A 25377-nucleotide genomic window follows, 5' to 3' on the forward strand; every position below is an offset into this window, starting at 1 on the left:
GGGAAATTTCCATTTATAAAATAAAAAGGTCTTGAGGATGAAAAGTACAACATAGGGAATATAGTCAATAGTATTGTAATAATGCTATATGGTGACAGATGGTGACCACGCTATTAATGGTGAGCACAGTGCAATGTATAGACTTGTTAAATCAATATGCCGTACAACTGAAACTAATATAACATTGTATGTCAACTCTATTTCAATTATAGAGAGAAAGAGAGAGGGAGGAAGGGAAGGAGAGAGGGAGGGGGAAGGAAGGAAGGAAGGAAGGAAGGAAGGAAGGAAGGAAGGAAGGAAGGAATTAAAAAAAAGCATTACTTTTCCACCTCAGGGGACTATGCTGAAATGGCCTTACCTCGGAGCCCTGCAGAGCCCATTCGTGCCTTCTCTTGTTGGTAGAGATCTCTCTGTTGCTGGGTAAGTGTCAAGGTTTGCCCTTTGCTGTAGTATGTAGTACAATACTTAATCACTTGTTCATAAGCACCCTTCATAAAGCAAATCTCTGGTCCATCCTAAAAAGAAAAAACAGCAAATAAATTCAAGTTAATTTCAACTTATACATATCTGCCACTGGAATCCAACAACACATGGCATGCATTTCTCATAATCCCCAGCAAAGTTACTCAAGCCTAACTATGGCTTTGAATGGCACTTGAACTCTGAAGATTAAAAGCTCATTTGTGGAAGTATTCTGTACCCTCTATAGAAAACAGCATCTACTTCCCCCACCCTCACCTCCACACACTGAAGGCAATGCTATACGAAGCCCTAGATTAGGCGCTCTGAGGTTTGGGAACAGGAAAGAGATCTATCATCAGCCCACAAGCAGTGGTTCAGGCTTTCCATTAGTTGCTATTATATGTACAAATGTATGTGATCCCAGTTAATTTTCACAATCCCACTTAATTCTCACAATACCTTGTAATTATGGGTATTATCAGAACCTTTTACTTTTTACCCTAGCAAAGCATTAAACAAAAGCTTACAATGAGTAACTACAGTCGCCTGTCCAAACTTTCTCACCTCTAGTCCTGCTCCACAGAGCCAAACCAATTTTAACTCTTTCAGCTGTTCGTTGGTATTTATCTCCATATTCTTAAATACATTTATACTGCTACTCTTTCACTGATCAATTTTATACATTGTCCATTGTGACAGGTTGACAGCTGGCCCCTCCTACTACCTATTCCTCCATTCCCCATCGTTAAAATATAGTTAAAGCAAAAGTTGTCAGTGTTCTTTTTACTTTATGATTCCCCGCTGCTGAACGAAGTAATAGTCACTAGAACAGTTCACAAACATCCCACTTCTTGCAGGCACATTACAGAAATGTATTTCCCTGTCCTTCTCTCCCATTTTGAAGTCAGGCATGACTTGTTTTGGCCGACAAATATGAGCAGCACTGTGTCACTTCCAAACGGAAATACTGTGCTATTCCTCTAGCCCTGCTAAGGCAGTGTGCTCACACTGAGATGCAGCTTCATCTGCCTGGGTCCCCAGGTAACTAGTGGGCAGATATTAGGAGGTAGGGAGGCAACAGGAAGGTATGGCGTTGTTTCCATAACCTATATAAATCAAATATATTTCCTTTCCTGTTTATCTTTTTAAAAGTTTATAACTTCCAGAGCGCCTGGGTGGCTCAGTCGTTAAGCATCTGCCTTTGGCTCAGAGCGTGATCCCGGTGTTCTGGGATCGAGCCCCACGTCAGGCTCCTCCGCTGGGAGCCTGCTTCTTCCTCTCCCACTCCCCCTGCTTGTGTTCCCTCTCTCGCTGGCTGTCTCTCTATCAAATAAATAAAATCTTTAAAAAAAAAAAAGTTTATAACTTCCTCTTTTTTTGTTTGCTTATTTATACCTATTACTAATTATCCCCAAACTCTTCCATGCAATATAAAGTCCTTTTCAATGGTATTTTTCATGTGATTAAATGAGCAGGTAAGCTCATTCCTCCCACATCATTACTGAAGATCTTAAGTCTTATTCTCCTTTCTAGTTTGAGTTGCTCAATTTGTAGGCCTGCTCCACGATTGTATCCAGGAACTTCTCTTCACCTCTATCCTGGGGATTCTTTGTACCATCCTTCAGGTTAGAACTCTTTGAGTTTTAAGTCTTCCTTTGCCTTATCTATTGTCTTATCTTGGAATAAAATATCTGCAAATATCTAAGGTGTATGGGATACACATTTTGAGACTTAGAATATCTGAAAACATTTTTATTCTATCACATTTTTAAGTTCAGCTGAGAACAAATTTCCTCTCAATTTGAAGACATTCCTCTATTTAATCTGCCAGCCTCCAGAGTCCAGTGTTACGACTGAAAAGTCTAAAGAAGCTAATTTAATTCCTAAACCTTTGTATATGATCTTCCCCTTGCCTCCCTCTGGCCCCCAAACCTGTGGAAGCTTTTAGAATTCTCCTTAAGCATCCTCAAATTTCTTGATTATGGGCACTGTTGTATTAATCCCTTCATGCCACCCTTCTTTAACATAATTCATTGTGCTGAGCAGCTGGCAGGCAATTTTACTCTAGAAGCTGAGGTCCCTCCTCTGGAAAATTTTCTGTGCTATTTAACAAAATCTTCCCATTCTGGAGGCACCTTGGTGGCTCACTCAGTTAAGCGGCCAACTCTTGGTTTTTGGCTTCAACTATGCCCCAGGTCGTGATCACAGGATCCTGAGACCAAGCCCCACGTCAGGCTCCCCACTCAGCGAGGAGATGGCTTCCCCTCTCCCTCTCTCCATCCTCCAGTGAATTCTTGTGTGTGCATGCACGCTCAACCTCTCTCTCTAATAAATAAACAAATCCTAAAAAAAAAACTTCCCATTTTCTGGACTCTCTTCCTGTTACCACTATGAGGCAGGTGTGAGCCCTCCCATTTATTTTCTGATTTTTGTACCTTATCCTTTTTATTAAGCACCTCTTTGACCTTTTGTTCCACTTTCTGACAGATTCCTTGACTTTATTTTAAAAACATTCTATTTAAGGTATTTTGTTGTCATTTTCTATTGTCTTTGGAAATCTTCAGCATCCAGCATTATCATCATTTTGCTGAGACCCCTTTCTCTGTTGGTTTGGTCTGTGCCTTTCATACTGAAGACTTTTCCCAAGTATCTGGCAATCCCTGACTACTATTCAGCAGTCCCATTCAGTTCACTAAGACTGAAGAAATTAAAGGTCTAGAAGCTCCAGGGGCATTGATAGGGTTTATCAAATGATGGCCCTCACTATAGGGTGATGAAATGATGACCAGGAGTCAGTAAACTCTACCAGTGAATGAAGAGCTTAGTTAAGAACACTCGATACTGGGCACCTGGGTGGCTCAGTTGGTTGACCATCTGTCAGCTCAGGTCATGATCCCGGGGTTCTGGGATCGAGTCCCACACATCAGGGTCCCTGCTCAGCACGGAGTCTGCTTCTCCCTCTCCCTCTGCCCTTCCTCCCAATACTCTGTACTAGGGACACCTAGGTGGCTCGGTTAGTTTAGCATCCAACTCTTAATCTCAGCTCAGGTCCTGATCTCAGGGTCGTGGACTGGGGCCCTGTGTTGGGCTCCATGCTGGGTATGCAGCCTACTTAAAAAAAAAAAAAAAAAAAGAATACTTGGTACCAATGGGAACTCCCTGGGACCAGTCAGCTTCTCTACAACTGATCTTCTTACTATAGAGTGAGGATAGGGAGATCTCCCCGCAGGCATTCTAAGAAAGTGGAATTAGGGCTAGAGGCTTACCCTCTACAGGACAATGACCTGCCCTTAATCACTCTGTTTTCAGTTGTAAGGCTTAATTCTGCCCTCCACTCTTATCTCCAAGATGAGATTTCTGATATTCTACAGGGGTAAAAAAGGGCTAATGATCTGGCCTCAAGAAACAGAAAAGGCACTTGGGGAAGTTCTACTGGTTCCTAACCCAGAATTTCAAACTGATCTCCTGTTTTTAGCTCTCTGCCTTAGTTTTCATCTTCACTCTGAGTCTTCTGTACTTTCTCTTTTTTATAACCTTTATTCATTGGTTGTCATTTTGGCATGTTCCAGAGAGAGAGAGTTTAATTAAATGTATACTGACATGCTCAAATGAAAGTCTTTTTAAGACTATTTGAGCCACTGGGATTATTTTTAAATTAGTAAATCTGCCACATCTGTGCCAGGCTGACCTCTTCTAGATCCTGAGTCATAACAGTGGGTTTGGATTTTGTTAATTACATTGGCTGGTTTTGTTTTGTAAGAGAAGCTCTTCAGATCAGCAAATGAGAAGAATAATCACACAAATCTTTTCAAACTTATATCCTGCTTGCTACCTATCTCCCACTCCCACAACGGAGAAGATCAGTTAAATTGTAACATCAAAATACAACTTCCAAAGTACAACTTTGATGAAGCTAGATTCAAAATTGCTGAAGTCAAATCATTAAACTTTACATGAACCACATTATCTTGAAATACTATGTGATCATACATAAAATGTAAAGAAACAGACCTTCCAAATAAACTCATACATATTCTTGCTGTATAACTCTATGTCGAGGGACATCAACTGAAAATTATCTAACTCAAATGCAATTTTTGAAAACTTCGTGTTACAAGGTTGAAGTGGGCTCCATTCCCAATGTGGAACTCGAACTCACAACTGTGAGATCAAGAGTCACATACTCCCCCAACTGTGCCAGCCAGGCACCCCTTATGTTACAAGGTTTAAAGGCATTTTATTTTTACAGTTTTATTTTCATTTGTCTCCCCTCCCAGGAATTCATAAAAGTTCCTTTAAAGATTAAACAGAAATCTTTTCTCCCCTCATGAACAGAATTCCTGGCAGACATCTATTCACGAGTTCAATGTTGGCAAATCAGCTTTTCTTTTAAAATCAATTATGTTTCTGGGGCACTTGGGTGGCTCGGTTGGTTGGGCGTCTGCCCTTGGCTTGGGTCATGATCCCAGGGTCCTGGGATGGAGCCCCACCTCAGGCTCTCTGCTCAGTGGGGAGCCTGCTTCTCCCTCTCCCTGCTGCTCCCCCTGTTTGTGCTCATTTGCTCGCTCTCTCTGCCAAATAAATAAAATCTTTTTTTAAAAACTAATTACGAGGGGCGCCTGGGTGGCACAGCGGTTAAGCGTCTGCCTTCGGCTCAGGGCGTGATCCCGGCGTTATGGGATCGAGCCCCACATCAGGCTCTTCTGCTATGAGCCTGCTTCTTCCTCTCCCATTCCCCCTGCTTGTGTTCCCTCTCTCGCTGGCTGTCTCTATCTCTGTCAAATAAATAAATAAAATCTTTAAAAAATAAAAAAAAAACTAATTACGTTTCCTACTTATTATGGGGGTGAAGGGAAATCCTCTCACTCATTCCTGTTTATAGAGATGTAAAGGTTTCAAACTATTTGCTCATAGGTGAAAACATATAACCAATTATTAATTCCTAATAAAGAAAATATAAAAATAACAAATATGTATATTTTAAAGGCAAAGTAAGTTTAAGCATCAAGCTGGTAACAGCAACTATGAGTGACATAATTATACACTGCAGATAACTCTTAGTGTAATAAGACCTCTTATTACACTAACTTTGTAAACATTTCTAAATCACCTAGGAACAAAGTAGAGACTTGAAATAGCAGTGCAGTCATTTTGCCAGTTTGTAAGCTGGATCAAGTGACATGAATTATACACATTTGGTAACCACTTCTCCACAAAATAATATGCTTCTGTTTGTTCTGAAGACAAGACATTCCTTCAGTGAAAGAACACAGATTGACACCAGAGGGCAGAAACCTGCAATACATAGTCATCAACAACAAAAATGTTGATAAAATCTGGTGTCACAAGTTCTAGGACACTGAGACCAGGCTCCAACTCATTTTAAGCTGTTTGCTCACAGAGCAAAACTCAATGTCCCTACACATGAATTCAAAGAGAACATGAGAACAACAAGGATGAGTTACTATGAATAATACACACTTTAAAGCAATAGGCCTTTGTTATGCTCAATGATTGTTTAAACCTAAAGGTGGATAATAAATACAACATAGTCATCTACATTAAATAAGATTAAGTAAATACTCTTTACACGGAAGGGTACCTGCTGAGTTCGGTGTACACATTTCACAGCCATCCACTTTTGCTCAGAGCTAAAAGGATATTCAGCTTTTCTGACATAGTCCTGTTGAAGTCCATCAAGACCCATCTATATGGCACAAAAAGAAAGTTAATTCTCACCAACATGTGACTATTTTTTCCTTTAACAAAGAACAACAGTCACAACTTAACAGTGAGGCTGGCTAGAGATACCTGGCGTATTTTTCAAATAATGCTGACAGAATAGCAGTGCTCCATCTATATATACCACATTTCTCTGAAAGGCAACATATATGATCAAGATGAAAGTCTGGGTGTGTAGATATAGTCTAAGGCAAGCTACCTGGACTGTATGTAGACCAACTCTTCAACACTGACTAGATTAAAATCTCTACTGGCTCAAATTCTGGAAGGAAGCAGGATACAAATAAATAAAGGTACCCAACCAATACTGAACATGTACTTTTATGATCAATAGAAGCTTCAAATTCAATTTCTTACTTCTTAGGGATTCAAATATATCTTTCCTGTTGCTACCATCCTACTCCCTTACATTCTACCACTTGATATTCTGACTACTACCAGTGTCCTATAGCTATTTTTCCCAATACCCTCTATATTTTCTTCCAAATATTCAAAAACATTTTTCAAACTACTGAAAAACCTAGCTTTTATTGCTTTTTGTTGTCTCTTTGCTATCTACTGAAACATGTTCTGACTCTTCTTCCTAGCTTTCAGAGGTCCTCCAGGAACCCACCAGTCTATTTAACAATCTTCTGGGTTACTCAAACTCCTTTTTTTTATCCGAGCTAACCAATACATAAGCCACCATGCATTCTGTGCTTATTTTTTCCTCCATGCTTTTATCCTTGCTCTTTTCCTAGCTTACCTCCTATCTAAATCCTAGGTATCGCTCAAAGCCTAGGTCTCAAGACTTAACTATCTGCTATATTGGTCTAGCTTGTATTTGTTCCAAGCATGTCAGTGTTAACTCCCTACCTAAAATGTGAGGTCCCCAGTAATAAGGAGGTGGTTTCACACTCTTCATCTCTTAAAAAAGTTAACAGTGTAAGGTTAAGTGTAACACACTAAATAATGGTTAACAGACTGAACTTTTAAATATCTTTCAAAAAGCTATTCAATGCTATTTTAGTTAAGAAATGTAGCTTTTTGTTAACAAAAATATATTCTAAAACTATCAATTTTATTTTATTAAATATAACCTATGTTTCTATATTGAATCTCAATTCAAACAACCTCATTTAGAAGCATCCTGTTTCACACAAGTCTCAAAATTTTCTAAGACTGCTCTTAAAAGTAGGAGTTTTAATCTTTTTTATGGGAATGACAAAGGGGATTTTAGGTTTCTCGTTTAATCAAATTTAAGACTTAGAAGAGGATATCAACTGGGATAGAAGAAAAGGTTGCAGAGAACAGCACCCTTTGTCTCCAACACAAATTCTAATTCTATACTCATTTTAAGATATTGATAATGGAGGAAATGGGTAGATTAGAGAAAGAAAAGTTGATTTCTCATAATGGCCTTAATATCTTTACATGGAAATACTTAAAGAATGTTACCTTTTACTCGTTTGAAAGTTAGTACTTCAGCAATTACACACATTTAGAAAGTTTTCCACAAAAAACTCTGAGAATGTTCCTTCATAAGAAGAAATCTAATCACTGGTCATTAATTCATTTCTTGAATGTAAGGGATAAAGCTATACTGAAAAGGCTGTATTAGCTCTTGTATTAGCTCTGGATTTCCAGGAAGAATAAAATTGGTTTCCAAAAGGCAATAAAACAACGAAATATTCTGCGTCTTCATTCTACACCTAAAAACAAGTAATACTGAAATTGATGGCCTCACATTCTCTTGTGAAAGTGATCTCTCATATGTCAAAGAAGAGAAATCAGGCACATACCTTCATTGCAAGAGCAATTAAGGCTCCTTCTGTTGGCTTCCCCATTAGAGTGTTGTTTCTAATTACAGCATCATTGCATACACAGCCCGCCTAAGAGAAATAAACAGAAACTATGAACCCATCACTGTGTCCTAAGTCATTATGAAAAGTCACCTTCTTAGAGAATAAAGTACTTACCTCAACAATTCTGCTAACAGCTGGGTTATAGAATCCATGAACAACATCACCATCAACAATCACTTCCCCAAATGGATTGTAGCCAACACCAGTAACCTAAGGAACATAAAGTTGGGTCGATAATTCAACCCATAGATAGTAATGTATAAAAACCAAAAACTATGATGACTTGTGTTCCTTTCATTTTATACACTGATACTGTTAATGTATATACCTAGAAAAGCACGTGTCTAAAAGAACATTTAATAATTAAAAGTATATAAATTATGGGGTGCCTGGGTGGTTCATTTGGTTAAGTGTCCAACTCTTGGTTTCAGCTCACATCGTGAGACTGTGCCCCTTTGTTGGGTTCTGAGCTCAGCACAGAGCCTGCTTGCGATTCTCTCCCTCTCCCTCTACTCTTCTCCCTGCCTCTTATGCGCTCTCTCTCTCTCAAATAAATAAAATCTTAAAAAAATACATATAGATTCTAATTTTTACCATAATGGCAAACCTATAATTATATGAATAATTAAATTATAACAATGTATAGTGTATTTAAGTAGAAATACAGTGCTAATTTAATTAATATAATTTTATATTGTTTCTACTTAAAATATACCATAATGAAGGATATACCATGAAAATCTCTATACATAAATGAGTTTTAAATTTATGTAACATTACATTTATAAACATAGTAAATTTTCCAGAAATTCAAATCCATTTCCACATCTAACATTTGTAACAAACCTGAGACCCAGAAAAAAAGCAGAATTCTTTTGGCAAATATGCAGGCTCAGAGACATTACATGATTTATCCTAGCATTTACCAACTACTCTAACATAGTATATTACATGTCAGTTTTAAAAATCAGAGTTAGTGAAAAGCCAGATACTTATGCCGTACGGCTAGAACAAACGAAGCCAACAAAAGTTAAATTTCACAGTAAAAATAAGTTTAGAGAGAAATTAACAGTTAATGCTTGACGTATGAAAGTATGGGCTTAGAACAACAGAAACTTATATGCTACCTTCCATACCTGAACCATACAAGCACATGTAACTCCAATGACCCTGAATCATCCAGAAAAGGCACATTCAACAACAGAGTATTGGGTATCCTTAACCAAATCTAACACCCTAGATATCAACAGTCTCATTTTAAAGCCTTGTAAAATGGAATTAAATAAGCCTAAGTACAATTTCCATCAATTTGTCTAATGATGCGATAAACTGGATGCAAATGTAATTTAAAGTACTGCACCCATCTTAAGTAGTGTGAACAAACATACCAGCCAGAAATCCTTTTAAGACTGGGAAGAAACTGGAACTTATCCTTACCTAGCTTCAAAATTAACCAATACACATAGATGACATGCGCTTAAAAAACTGCCAAAAATATTATTTTTAACATAAAGTAATTCCTTTATTCATTTATTCTTTCAACAAATATTTACTACTATGAGGCAGGCCCTGTGTTGGGCAACTTAGTTTTGCTGTATTAAAACTTATAGTATAAAAAAGAACACAAAATTTTACCTGGGCTGAAAACTAAAAGGCATTGAGTGCTATGAAAAAAATAGGGCTAGTTCTGGGTGTCAGCAAAGCTTTTTTAAATAAGTGGGGTTGAATGTTTATAGCAGCAATGTCCATAATAGCCACACTATGAAAAGAGCCCAAATATCCACTGAAAGATGAATGGATAAAGAAGATGGGGTATACATATACAATGGAATATTATACAGGCATCAAAAATGAAGTCTTACCATTTGCAATGAAATGCATGGAACTAGAGGATATTACACTAATTGAAATAAGTCAATCAGAGAAAGATAAATATCATTATTTCACTCATATGTGGAATTTAAGAAATAAAACAGAGGAGCATAGAGGAAGGGAAAGAAAATTAAGACAAGACAAAACCAGAGAGGGAGACAAACCACAAGAGACTCTTAATCATAGGAAACAAACTGAGAGTTGCTAGAGGGGAAAGGGGTAGGGGAATGGGGAAACTGCGTGATGGACATTAAGGAGGGCACGGGATGTAATGAGCACTGGGTGTTACATACAACTGATGAATCACTGAATTCTACCTCTGAAACTAATAATACACTATATGCTAATTAACTGAATTGGGAGGGAGGGAGGGATGGACATTGTTTGTCTGGTTGGAACTGAGTTGCAAAGAATGAAGACATAACAGAATGTCCTATGCCATGAGAACAGCAGCAAAGGGCCTGAAATAGGAGGAATTCTGTCACACTGAAAGAATCCGAAAGCCATGCATCTGGTGCCCAGAAAGCAAAGTGAAACATAGAAGGATAAAGAAGGAAATAAGGAACAAAATATATAAGGGCCTTGATAGACCATACTTCAGGAACCTGGTCACAACGAAAGCCACTGAAACATCTTAATTAAAGGAGTGACTTGCTAACATTTGGTTCTTAAAGATCCCTCAAGCTACACAGAGAGCAAGAAGAGTTTGGGAACAAACGGCTAGAGGTGATTGAAAGACAGGTGCCAAGGATGATTCAAAGTTTCTGGACTGTAGAAATGGAGTGTACAAGTGCAGTGGGATCAAGACTGGTAGCAAAAGGAAAAGGCTCTGCTGATAATGAATTTACAGTCTTTTTGAAGGAAGTTAAGACACTAGAATTGTTAGGAATGTCTAAACACCAAGTTTCTTAACAAAGAAATACTGCTGTTAAAAAAAAAATCTATAGAATACCTCAGCATGCAGACCATCCGAAGTAAATATATGAGTAACAGTCATTTCATTCTTTGTCAGTGTTCCAGTTTTATCTGAACAAATCACATTACAGCAGCCTACAGAATAAATCATTACATGTCACCAAAAGAGTCAGGGAGAAATAAACAAGTTCACATTGAAAACAAATCACAGACTCTGGAAGCCTATTCTGCTCCTCCTAATTTGTACAAATCAAGCTCACTGATAATTTTAGATTGTTTTCTCTCATTATGCTTTTCACTACCATAAAGTAAGCTCTGAAGTTAAAATTAAAAAATAGTGATAAATGTTGACTTTTTCTTATTAACTTGCAATTGAATTTCTACAGAGCTTCTCAGTATTAGCTTTATAACTTTATATAATACATTTTCTAGAAAGTTTTAAGGGTACCTAAATATAAACCCATATAATTTTTTCAGTCAGTATTTTAAGGTATTCTGCCTTCTCAATATTATAATGCAAACTAAAAAATAAAATTCAGTATTTTTGGATTCCTAAATTAAAAAAAAATTCATAGCATACATAAAGTATGTTATAGCAACATTTAACAACTGTTGTATATTTATTGTTCTTATCAGCAAGTTCACCTGGGATATGACGTTCTAGGATCTACGATTATCAGTTATCTTCCTTGAAATGTCAAAAGAAAAAAATTCTATTAATTTTGCTCCAAGGTTTCATTTGTTATATAGATTTCTTTTATACATGATTTAAGCATTAGAACATTCCATGACACAAAGATTTCTCTGAAAGTCCCCTGTTGTGAATGATACACACTTCTAATTACCTTTTCTGGTCATGAAAACCATACTTAACTTTGCCACAAGTCAAATACCACTATGCTCGCCTCTCAGACAAAAACTGTTAGCAATCTGAAGATGAGTCACTATTGATGTAAACTAACACACTACTGCACTGCATAAGTGTGCTCATATTACCACATACTTACCCAGAGTTTCAACAATAGGCAGTTTTTTCACAATGGCCCTTTTCTTCACCATTCTCATAACCCCAAGGGCTAGAGTCACTGTGACCACAATGGGAAGACCTTCAGGAATTGCTGCCACAGCCAAACTGTAACCAACATATACTTAGTATTTAAGTATAAATTTAATAGTACCTACAGCAATAATTTCAATTGGCTGTTAGTTAAAACAGAGGCTGATAAAAATACAAAATTAATACTGTTAACACTCAAAAATGACCTCAAGAGGAAGAAAAGGTTGATTAACATTTACTGGACACCTACTAGCTGCCAGGTTAAGTGTAGTGGTTGAAGAATGTAGGTTGTGACATCAGATTGCCTAGATTTATACCCGTGGCTTCACCAATTTTCACCTGTTTGACCCTGAGCTATTATTACTCCACCTCTATAGTTTAGTTTTCTCATCTATAAATGCACTTAACAGTAAAATGTATTCAAACAAAAACTTATACATAACTGTTCATAGCAGCACTATTTACAATGGCCAAAAGATCACTGTAATGTCCATCAACTGATAAATGGAACAGTGTGGTATATCCATACAATAAAGTATTACTCCACCATAAAAAGAAAGGAAGTACTGATATATGCTACAACACAGATGAACCTTGAAGACATTATGCTAAGAAGCCAGACAAAAAAGACACATATTGTTTTTATTCTATTTACATGAAATATTAACAGTAAGCAAATCCATGGAGACAGAAAGCAGTTTAGTGGCTGCCAAGGGCCAGGGAGAAGGAAGAATGGTGAGTGATTGTCCACTGGGCACAGGGTTTTCTTTGGCGGTGATGACACTTAATAATGGTTGTGGTTGTACAACACTATGAATGGACCTAATTCCATTGAATTGTACATTTTAAAATGGTAAATTTTATGGTATGTGTATTTTATCAACAAAAAAATTAGTTTCCCTTTCCAATTTTTAAAAAAATTAAAGTCTCTATTTTTATCCCATTCCAAATATTAGGTCTTGACTCACCTACAGGTAAGGACATATGCGTTCCTGTTCTTCATTCTAACATTGCTGCATCCACTGCTTCTACTCACCAATTTCTATTACCCACTTTTTCTTTAGCATGATCTAACTTGATAATCATTAGCATCCTGTTCTGTAAGCATTATTAAGCTTTCATGCTCTGTTTACAGGTTAATTCTAAAATTTGAAAGCCAATGAACGACACAATACCACTGGCTAAATAGTGTACACTAACAGTCAAGAAATATGTGCTTATCGGAGCACCTGAGTGGCTTAGTTGGTTAAGCGTCTGACTCTTGATCTCAGCTCAGGTCTTGATCTCAGGGTTGTGAGTGCAAGCCCCACATTGGGCTCCAAAGAAATATGTACTATCATTAATACTTCCTTCTCTCTTTTGAACTAGTCTATGCTGAAACAGAATCCTCTTTTCTCAGGCTTCCATTAACCGTCACTGTATCAGGAAAAACAGGCATCATTGTTCACAATCTAAATCTAACGGAACTTTCCATTCTTTCGTTTTTAAATCACTTTATAAATAATCTACAGAGGAATAAAATGGATTGTGAAAAACTTCATTAGAAAGTTTGAATTTTAACCTCAAACTATATTCCTGGATTTGAAGGAATACATATATCTGAAAGGGGCAACGTCCTTTGGATGCAACTAATGGCTCATCAACTGTCAGGGAAGAACCTAGAATATATTCACTTTACAAAAAGTGATTTCAAATTCAAAATACATTTCCAATAGGTTACAGACTTATCAATTCTGGTTTTGCTTTTTGTATCTTCAAAATGCAACACTTTTGAAATTGTGGATGGTTCATAATTCTGTTGAAAAGAGAACAGTCATCATCTTCATAACATAATTTTTAGATTTATAAACACCAATAACATGAGTCCAATTAAGTTTTTCATTTCTATGTCATCTATTTCCTTTTAATCATTTTTATATTCACACCAGCCTTTGGTAGTTCACTTATAAATGGTATAAAGTAAAAGTTGGTAAACAAATACCATAAAAGATTAAAGAAAACTGTCACACACATCCTTTTAACAAAAAGGGGTGGTCTAGGTTCTTGTTGGAAAACACTGCATGATGAATTCCTTCCTACAGAATGACTAACTGAAAGAGAATACCTGTCCTTCCTTCTTTGTCCTTAGAAATAAACTATTCACCCATTAATTCAGGAGTTTCAGAAAATTTAGACTACCATCATCCAAAGATTCATAGTGTTAAGATTTCACTAAATTTGATTACATTTCACCCCCATCATTAGAGCATACAGTGGCTCTTTGTCTCTTTGAATTCATCTTCTGGTTTGTCCAATTACTATTCTATCAATTATTCTTTGTCATTATGGTGGAAAGCAAAAAATTATGATATTCTTTGTCATTATGGTGGAAAGCAAAAAATTATGATTCTTAACTTTAATGAGTACAAAAAAAAAAGACGACGACAACAATGACTCTCTAAACTTCTTTTATACCTTTGTAAATGACGATGTAATATTCTGAGCAACATAATAAAAAAATTAAAGGATAACAGAATAATGATGATTTACTTTATTATTACATCAACCCTATAAGTGATCCCATCATTCTTCTGCATTCTTATTGTTTTTACTCACTTTTAGAACAGCTGGAAATAATTATTAAAATAATTGCTAGGGTAATGAAATAATAAAATGTTTCAAAACACAGGAAAAATAAGGTCACAAAAGATCCCATAATATATCTTATCTAAATTTATAAAAGGACAATGGACCCATATAATTGCAAAATAGAATGAGTTTTATTTTATGCTAATGTTTTGGCCTTTGTAAAACCTTGAAGCAGGAATAAAAATCAGGGTGGCAATCCTCGCAAACAGAATTGCTAAAAAAACAAAAACAAAAACAAAACCCCTCAAAATCTAAAAATGAGTGTAATAGAGAATATGTTGATGTTTAATATCTCAAACTCATGCCCCATTTAAAATTTATTTTGTATTTCACCTCAGTCTTTTTTATACAGATTGAAGCCAAGAGTTTCAAATTGTGTTTCTGCCCCTTTGAGAAAAAAAAATATACTCCTTTACCCTATCACAAGTATCTTTTAACCTCTTATTCAACCTACCTATTCCTTGTAATCCATTTGATTTTTTTCTTAATTTGTTGTTTTTGTTCTAACATTTGAATTATTACTTCCTAGGCCTACAAAAGAGCTGTCATCCAGGATTTCTTTTCCTTAGGTGTCTAGGTGAGTTCTCCTCTTACTTATATCCCATACATCATCATCTTCCTTTTCTCATCCTTGTTTTACTAGAACTCATACAGGGCAGGGAAGGAATACATTTTCTGATTACTTGCCTATCTATTTGTAATTAACTGGATCTATACTTTGTCTCTGCCTAGATTTATAGATTTAAAATCCTTTCCCCTCATAGTCTGAGAGCACTGCCCCACTGTTCTCTAATGTAATCCAATGTTATTGTGGAGGAAGGGTTAATAAAATCTTTTTTCCGTTCTGCACTTGGTTAAATCTCTAGCTCTGTTCCTCTAGTGACCTGGTAAGGGTAGTTATGCCAACTATGTTGTTAGGCAACACTGCTTATGATAAAGGGATCTCCTGACTGATAAACTGTAGATGGACTGGAAGAATTTTAATTATCTTACAGGAAGCTATCACTTCGAGTTTCCTGAGTGTAGGTGACTCTTAAAACTGGACATGTTTCTTACAAGTACCCTGGAAAGTATGTTTCCAGAGATGTTGGCCCCCACGGAGTATGAAACATTTTAATCCAGGATAGCTCCCTAACTCACAAGGTCATCCCAATCTCCTTGTGCCTGAAGCTGAACTGCTGCATAGACTCTCTCAGAAGAGGGCTGCCTTAAGTTGCCCCACTGTTCAGGGCACAGGTACCAATTGTGACCTATGAAAGTTTTGTCAGCTGAAATGTTTAGAAGGGTCTCAAAAGACCCCATGGGGGGCACCTGAGCAGCTCAGTCTGTTAAGTATCTGCCTTCAGCTCAGGTCATAATCCTGGAGTCCTGTGATGGGGCTGTATCAGGCTCCCTGCTCAGGGAGGAGCCTGCTTCAAAGCCCCCCCACCACCTCCCCCACTCATGTTCTCTCTCATTATCTCTCTCTCTCAAATAACTAAAATCTTTCAAAAATAAAAATACTTAAAAATAAAAAATAAATAAAAAGACCCCATGGTGGAAACTGTAGTTGCTAACGAGAAGTCTGATAGCAGTCTAATTATCCTTCCTTTATAGATGATCTAATTTGTTTTCTTTAAGTTAATAATGATGTGTCTAGGTTGGGAGTTTTTTCATCCTGTTTGGCACTTAGAGAATCCATACAAACTACAAAAATTTCATGTTTTGCTTCAGATTGAGAAAATATTCATGTATCATTTCTTATATAATTTCTTCATCCCTCTATTTGAAACTGCCATTAGATATGGCATTTATTAAATTATTCTTTTTTATCACTTTTATTTCATTCTCTGTTTTGGACATTTTACTCTATTTTTTGGGGAGCCCTCTTTGACTTTACAACCCTTAAATTGAATTTTTAATACCCAGCTGTTAAAATCACAATTTCTAAAAACTTTTTTTTGTCCTCTGATCCTCTTCTGTCATAATCTGTTAATCATGAATGCAGTTTCTTCACAGATCTCTGAAAATAAAAATGCTTTCTAGTTTTAATTTTTCTGCTATTTCTTGAATTTTTCATTTTCCTCTGAGATTGATTATTCAATTTCTATTATTATGGTCTTTCTCTTTCATGCTGCTAGTTTTCAGTTAGGAAATCCTTAATTGTCTATTTATATATATAAATACAATATTAGACTGATAATACCAGACATCTAGTGCAGGTTTTCTTCACTGCTATATATATAGGTTTTCATTTTCCTAAAATTCATTTCAATATATGAATTCTGAACTATTTAAGTAGAGACACTATACTCTTTTCTGCACACATTACACCTTCATAATGGAACATAACCTATGCCTATTAGAGAAATAAGAGAGGGAAAAGACTTCAATTTATAAAACAATTAGAACTTACCTTACACTAATAGTAAACATTTCCAGGATATCTTTTCCTAGTAACCAGCCAACCAACATGATGATACCTGGAACAAAATCAAATAGGTATTTTTCCCTTTATACATAATCATGTAAGTATAGATGGGATAGAATAACAAGCTGAGGGCAGCCAAAAAATCCCGACATAAAAGAAAGTGCATCAGATCATAATTACATGATTTTACAAAAATCCACTAAGCAGGGGAGATTAAAATTAATGCTGCTTAAAGTCAATGCTGTAAACGCGCACACCATTTTACCTTTTGTTAAAACTGCTGCCATCCACCCCTTAAAGCAGTAATATCTGAGGATTCCCACTATAAGAAAATGTCAGCATTTTCATACAACAGGGTAAAAAAAGAATGGCAGAGTAAGACATACAGATCTCCTATTTACTAGCAGCTTTGCAAAAATAAACCCTGGAACTTTACTTCTCATAGCTAAATATCCAGGCAGTATGTATAAAGCTTGTACTACAAACAAAAGAATACTTAGGACTTGGCTCAAAGAGTGATTTATCTTACTTAAGATATCTAAAATTGCATTAACATTTTAAAATTACTACTTCTGTGGCACTTACAAATAAAAAATCAATTAACATATGGGGCGCCTGGGCGGCTCAGTCGATAAAGGATCTACCTTCAGCTCAGGTCATGATCTCATGGGTCCTGGGATCCAGCCCCATGTCAGGCTCCCTGCCCAGCAGGGAATCTGCTTCTCCCTCTTCGCCTACCTGCCACTCCACCCCTTGCTTGTGCGTGCTCGCTCTCTCTCTCTCACTCTGCCAAATAAATAAATAATCTTAAATAGATCAATTAACATAAACCAAACAACATACTCTCTGCTTTAACCTTTGTCTCTGAAATGAAGGGGGGCATGGAGTACACTACTGGTTTTGTTGAGAAAAAACAGTACCATTATAGATTTAATAAAATAAAGCCACTTCAAGATTTCATTCTAGATCAATATAAACATTTAAACAAGTTTTTCTTCATTTTTCTACAGCTACAAAATAATAATCCAGATGGTGACTCTCTAAGATCCTATCCAAAATACTATCCTGACAAAAGAAATTATGTTCAATGAACTATACCAGAGGTCAGCAAGCTATAATCTGAGCCTCCTGCATGCTTTTGTAAATAAGGTTTGTTGGAACATAGCCACATCCTTTGTTTACATACGGTCTATGATTGCTATCCCGTTGATGCAGAATTGAGTATTTCCATCCGAGAATACTGGAAATACTTTGGTAAGGACTGAAGGCTAAAATATTTACTATCGGGCCCTTCACGAAAAAAAAAAAGTCTGCTGACCTCTAATTTTGATTTTAACCCTTATCCTATTGCATATACTATCCTAACAAGAAAAATTATGCTCAATTCATTATATTAAAACCAGATAACCATAAAGTTGAAAGACTTCTATCACTAAAAGTGAGGTGGTTTCATGGTACAGCATTAATATAACTGGGGAGATTTAATTGGCTAAATGCCCTTAGATTTACCCAATTCCCTATAAATTCTAGAAAATAAACAGCAATAATCAAATAATCAAATTAACTACATACTAGTTAAAAAGGAGGAATGAAATACCTTTCTACATTCTACTTTATTATGAAGACAGAAGGATCAACAGAAGTAATATTTAATTATTTAACTGAAAGTGCATAGAAATCTGCTTTAACTTAAAACTGTATTATTAATTTTGAAACATTAAGCTAGCAAGAATAATTAAAATAATATCATGGAGCAGCGCCTGGGTGGCTCAGTGGGTTAAGTGTCTGCCTTTGGCTCAGGTCATGATCCCAGAGTCCTGTGATCCAACCCCGCATCAGGCTCCCTGCTCAGTGGGGAGCCTGCTTATCCCTCTGCTTGCTCTGCCTGCTGCTCCCCCTGCTTGTGCTCTCTCTCTCCCTCCCTCCCTCTCTCTAACAAATAAATAAAATCTTTAAAAAATTAAAAAATAAAATAACATCATGGAAAAATTAAAGGAGAAAGGACTCCAAAACTGATTCAAGTGTTTAATGTATGCTGAAGATGTCATTTCAACTCAGTGAATGAAGTATGGATTACAGAATTAATGGTACTGGGATAATTAACTTTTGAGTAAAAATGTTATGAACTCTACCTTAAGTCTTACACTAAAATTCTAAATAGTAAAATTAAGTGTCAAAAATAATAACTAAAGTATTAGATTGATGTTTAAATAGGTATAAACACTGTCCACAACATGGGGTTGGGACAACCTTTATAAATAGAACAAAGACAGAAACTATAACTGCAGAGATTATTAAAAGGACAATTTTATCAGAAGATGTTTCAATTACATCTCTCTCCTGTACCAAGTTTATTATATTTATCCCTCAAAGGGAATTTAAAAATTGGAGGGAAAAAACGTAACAAAAGGATGGATATCTTAATTATACAAAGAGCTGTTGCCAGCCTAAGACTCAAGCCACAAGAGAAGAAGGGATAATAGACTGGCAGGTCATAAAAAAAAAAGGACCAACACTCATATGACAAAAGTGCTGTTTCTCAATAATGTACTGTGAAATAAAATAATGAGAATTCTTTTATTTGTCTGTTAATGACAACAAAGTTAGGAAGGGTACTGGAAGAGAAATACCTCTGCCTTGCTGATGAAAGATATTATTCGGCAATATGAAACAAAAACCTTTAAAACTATGCCCAAAATTTGAAAATTACATGGATACTCTTTGATCCAATAATTTTACTTTTAAGAATTTAATAAGATACCTGCATTGAAGAATCATTTACATAATTTTAAAAACTCAAAAAACACAGAAATATCTACAAGAGGCCTAAGATATTTTTTCCCCACATAATGGAATACTATACAACCACCTATTTCATGACATCAATTTAATGAGCATCTATTTAATGACAAGATGCTTATGAAGAAAATGTGAAACAAAAAAAAAGGAAAAGTAGTGCATAAAACATTTCTATCCATTTTGTTGAAAACTAGAAAGACAAATACTAAAATGTTTACAGAAATGCTCCTTGATTATAGGAACTACACGGAGTTCTAATTTGTTTTTGTAGAAAAGGACAATGGTTGGGGGCTGGTTTTATAATTTTTAAAAAGCACTAGTAAGCTAAAAATTAATTAAATGAATAAACAAATTTACGCATCTATCTAAACTCCCCCTTCCCACTCAAAAAAACCCAAAAAAAAAACCACCCCAAAAAAACAAACAAAAAAATCCTAAGTAAATAGATGAGATACACATACTCACTCTTCTCTTACCTATTATACCAAAGGAGTAAAAGGAAAGTTGTTTTCCTAAAAGGTCCATGCTCTTCTGCAGAGGGGTTTTTGGTGCCTTGACAAATTGGAAAAGAGTGTCACTACAATGAGCTAAATTTAGTAAAATATACTAGGCGCTAGGGACTCTGCTAAGTGACTGACATAATCATGCTAGCTCTTAACATACCCATGACATACACACCTCTCCCTTAAGGTTAGTATTACTCCCTTTACTGAGGAAATTGAGGCTGTGACTTTTAAAAGCTTGTTTATTTGAAAAGGTCCATGCTCTCCATACCTGTTTTTGAGAAGAAATCTATTCTCCCTACCAGCTTCTCCAGGACTTTATTACCATCCACTGCCCCTCACTTTTCCAATCTTCTCCTTTCTGTATCTACACACAAGCTTGCAATCCAAGTCTTTTTCTCCAGCTGGCTCCCTGATCACCTAACTCCCTTTTCTAGCACTCCCCTCACTGCCAAGCTTCTTGGAATGGTTTTTATATACTGCATCACACACTGGAACCTTGGCAGGTTACCTGAGAAATCCAGATGATTTGGGGAGAATATGACATTTGTAGAATGCAACTTCTTTTTTATACATAAGAAAGCATTTTCAATGAGAGAACTAATCTTCAATACCCTTAAACAAGAATAGCTTCCAGGTTTATTTTACTTTACAATCTTTTTTCCCCATTACTTGGAATTAAATAAAGGTGGGAATTTTGGTAGAAGACAAACATACTATTTAGTAATTTTTAAAATTAATATAAAGCTAATTTCGAAAAAGAATAGGCCCTATAAATAATTGGCTATAAACGTTTTTCTCCTATAAACGATGAATATCAAAATGTTTTAGCGTATTAACAATGTCAATTCAAGCCCTTTCAAATACAGTCTTTCCATTATGTTTTTAAACATAGACAACTGAGTGATATTCTCAATAAAATACTACTTTCAATAGTACATAGAATAATCCACCAATATTTTCTGTTCCTCTACTTATAATAGAGAATTTCAGATTTGAAATTAAAACATCATTAACAAAGTACTTACTTCTTCTGCTTGCATCATTTTAAAAACCTCTCCAAATTCAGAATTTTCTCCTGTTCCAATGACAATACCCTAAAGAGTAAAACAGGAAAATACATTTACATTCAGATGGAATCACCTCTCTCAAGCAAAAAAAACCAAAACCTCTCATTCACTTTCTCCAAAGCCTTGTGCACAGTCAAAATGACAGACATGCATATCCAAAGTTCCCTTAGCAAATTAACTTTGTGATATGACTATAGATCACTAGTATTTATGCCTTACTATATAAGCCTTGACCCAATTCTGAGGCCCATTCTTTGTCTATATTAACATTTCTGAAATTCAAAACTGTCTTATACTCAAGACAGACATTTAATGTAGTTTCTTTTTCCCCTCAAATGCTACTGAATCATGTCTTCTGTATTTGTGAAATATCAGAATCCAGGAAACAAAATATCTAAAATCCATCAGTACGAGTGGTATATAGTCAGAATATGATAGCCAGTACCATTATCATAAATTAAAATTTTATTTAGCTAGTAATGAACATATCCATGTGCCGCTGTTTCCAACTAAAACAAAATAAAAAAAAAAAAACAGATACTGAGGACTGTTTTTAAAGGCTCCATTATCTGGCAAATGGCAGAACTATGGACATATTACACCTCACGAACATAGATTCTCCTTAGTCTCACAAATAGTGGCTATGGATTAGGTTTAATTCTGTCATTTCTTTGTCATATATTTTTAAAAGAGCCACATAAATAGAACTTTTTTAAAAAGGTTGAAGACAAAGGAATTGCTACTTTCAAAACAAGAGAAAAAACTACCTTTGCTTTGCCACATCTGACCAGTGTTCCCATGAAGGCAATGTTACTTCTTGATGCAAGATCTCCATTAGTTGCAGCCGGCTGAGGAGCGGTCACCTTAGAACAAGGTGTCGTCTCTCCTGTCAAGCTGGACTCATCAATGGAAAGATCCACAGCCTTGGAAAACATAAAGTACTCCATTGAGTTCAAGTCTGAAGACTCTCTGTCCTACATTTAATACCTGAAGAGTTTGTAACCATCACTTCTTTCTCAAATATCCCCTTTCTGATAATTACCGAAATCTTTTATTATATCCATTACTCTAAGAAGACCAGAATAAGTACAACCATATTTAAAATATGCAGTGAAGTCAACAAAATCCGGCATGCAAAACAGAACGCTATACTGGGAGACAAGATTAGCCTAAATTTCTAAACACAGCAAAAGAAAAGGAACACTAGCTGAGACTTTATCTAGAGAAAACAATTTTCATGGTAAAATATTACTTCCTAATTTTGTCATGAACTGAAGTTATGAAAATGTGTTTGGCAGATTAAAAACATGCAGAAAGAGAAATATGAATAAAAGATATAAAAAGTACTGAGAGAGAAATCATTTCATCATTTTGGGCTCAATTTTCATGAAACTCTGCTGGCTATATATATCCTTACATTTATCCCAAATGTACGTCAGCAAAAATAAAAAATGTATATGAATGCTTCCATGCAGATCACGAATATCATATTATCTTCCATCTGCGCAACAGGATTCAATTCTGAGAGTTTCACTCCTAACACCTACCCTACCTAGCATGCCAAATTAATTAAGTTTTCACCTACCCTAGCATGCCAAAAACAAACAAACAAAATCATCATTTTATATGTGGAAAACACTGCAGACGTGACCTGGTTTTATTTCTGAAAGTATGACCCACAGGACATTCATAGACATTGGGTACAATGTGATAGACAGATGTCTCTCTCTCTCTCTCTCTCTCTCTCTCACACACACACACACACAGAATGGGTACTAAAGTCAAAAAAGTTTTGGAAATACTGAGTTAAGAGTTAAACAGCTTCCCCTACTTAGATAGTGCTTCTTTAAACCTTCAATAGGTCAGTGTGAATCACCTCAACTAAAATACAGATACAAAATAAGTTGTCAAAGTGTGGTCCCAGCAGGACCGGCATAACCAGCATCACCTCTCCCTACCTCTTCAGAACTTCTTAGAAATTCATTACCCTACTTCAAATACGGAGGTGGGGAGGGTAAACCTAAAAGACTATTTATAAGCCCTCCAGGTGATTCTGAGGAATATTTAACTTTGTGAATCAATGGGATAGTTTCATAAATTTCTCTGATCCATTTTATCCCAGAAGCTCTTATTCTAGGGTCTCTAGGATACTTTGAGAAACTAGGACCCAGTGCATTATTTTACTCATTTTACAGGTTAATTCACTCACCCAAAAAAACATTTATTGACTACCTTAACTATGTACCAGGCACTGAGATAGAACCTAGAAAAGAAACAAGATAAGGAAATGAACCCAGAGCAGTTAAATGACTGTGCAGTCTTGCTGCTATTATAAACTGAGCTGGTGTTCTCAATTAGGCCTCTTGACTGACAGTTCATACTATGTACAAAATACTCTAAACTTGAAATCCTGCTGGGTTATGGGGGTGGGGGTATGGGGTGGAAATAATAAATCTCATCGTTTCAAATGGTTCATTTTTTCAAGAGCATAAATATCTCCTAGAAAATAAATATTAAAAATTGGCTCATGCATCCTCCCCATCTATTCAGTAAAACTATATTTTAACTTGATCAATTTCATTGATTCATTCACTTAAAAAATATTTATTAATGCCAGGCCCTGTACGATATCATACACAATGGGAATCAGCAGCAAAACTAAGTCCCTGCCCTTAGCTCTTATTCTTATGGGAAAGTGATCTAAAAATAAAAAAACAAGAGTATGTAATACAATACATCATAATGAGGAAAAAATGCATGAGGATGGGGAGTGACATTCTGGATAAAGGAAAGAACATCTCTCAAAAGTAGACAACCCTTTTGTAGAGTCATGATTAACGTGAGGGCCCCAAGGATGGGCCACAATCAGGATGAAAGGATTCTAGGCAAAGAAAGCAAAAAGTACAAAGACCATGGGGGTATGAATATGCCTGGTGTGTTCCTGTGCTAAGCAGACATATAACTTTGCAAATGTAATCAAGAGATTACAGATTAGATCATGAAGCTGAAAAATGTTCAGAATGAAAATAAATTATACCATATAATTTCAAAGAGACTAAACTGTGCTAGTGTTTCCTAAAAGTTTAATACCATGTAAATGTCATAGATTTTAGTATCAAAACAGGCTTATAAAAAGTCTACCTTAAAGTAAAGATCACCTGTCCTTTAGTCTTCAAAAAGCTTCCCATTTTCTATAATTGCATAGGCAAAGACAGGCCAGGTAAATCTGGGTTCATTGTTTCAACCTAACTACAGATTTAAAAAAAAAAAAAAAAAAAAAGAAAAGAAAAAAAGAAAAAGAAAAAGAAAAACCACCATGTTCAAAGGCAAAGGAATTTTTCTTTTTTAAAGGAACATGTTTATTTGACGTTTTCTTTCCAAATTAAACTTAGGACTGTATAATTTTTCACACTAATACATTCTATTACCAAGGTAAGAAAAAAAGGTTAGGTCATTCTTCAAAGATGACGCTAGTACTAAAAACAATCAGCTAATATTTCACTGCTTACTATCTGCAAGGCACCTTGCTACACACCTATGCTAAGTTATCTACTAACAACTACTTAGCTACCAACAACTCCAATGAGGCAGGTACTATTATTATCATCCCCCCTATTGTACAGACACTTTGAAAGGTTAAGTAACTCACCCAACATCATATAGATAGTAAGCTATGGAGATGAAACCCAAACATTGAAAGATTAACTCCAAATTCCTATTAACTATTTAGAGAATCAATTTGCAAATTACTTCTCCTCCCTAGTTTTGTGACTGCTTCTAGAAGACATTAAGAAAAGTTATATTTAAAAATTATATATTATTCTGAATTACAAGTCAACAAAAAGTTTTTATTTAGCAAGCTCCTCTTCAATGCTTGTTACAAAAATCAAAACTGCATGTAATTTTTGACTCTAATTAGAAATGAGACCTGCGGGGCGCCTGGGTGGCACAGCGGTTAAGCGTCTGCCTTCGGCTCAGGGCATGATCCCGGCGTTGTGGGATCAAGCCCCACATCAGGCTCCTCCGCTATGAGCCTGCTTCTTCCTCTCCCACTCCCCCTGCTTGTGTTCCCTCT

The 25377-nt window shown here is 35.9% G+C and overlaps 1 protein-coding gene across 2 annotated transcripts in view; it reads right to left on the reverse strand.

Moving 5' to 3' along the window:
* ATP2C1 (ATPase secretory pathway Ca2+ transporting 1) overlaps positions 1 to 25377 on the reverse strand; it is a 169312-nt gene that overhangs the window by 35309 nt on the left and 108626 nt on the right. For both annotated transcript variants that reach the window (XM_034662009.1, XM_034662008.1), the window contains 10 exons: positions 22070 to 22225; positions 21261 to 21329; positions 20206 to 20281; positions 16916 to 16982; positions 11843 to 11967; positions 10873 to 10970; positions 8163 to 8258; positions 7986 to 8075; positions 6065 to 6169; positions 359 to 515 (listed from right to left, as the gene is read on the reverse strand). In XM_034662009.1, coding sequence (XP_034517900.1) covers positions 359 to 515; positions 6065 to 6169; positions 7986 to 8075; positions 8163 to 8258; positions 10873 to 10970; positions 11843 to 11967; positions 16916 to 16982; positions 20206 to 20281; positions 21261 to 21329; positions 22070 to 22225 — 1039 coding nt within the window. The remainder of the gene's footprint in view (positions 1 to 358; positions 516 to 6064; positions 6170 to 7985; positions 8076 to 8162; positions 8259 to 10872; positions 10971 to 11842; positions 11968 to 16915; positions 16983 to 20205; positions 20282 to 21260; positions 21330 to 22069; positions 22226 to 25377) is intronic.

Source organism: Ailuropoda melanoleuca, chromosome 6, assembly GCF_002007445.2.
Source record: "Ailuropoda melanoleuca isolate Jingjing chromosome 6, ASM200744v2, whole genome shotgun sequence".
Classification (NCBI taxonomy): domain Eukaryota; kingdom Metazoa; phylum Chordata; class Mammalia; order Carnivora; family Ursidae; genus Ailuropoda; species Ailuropoda melanoleuca.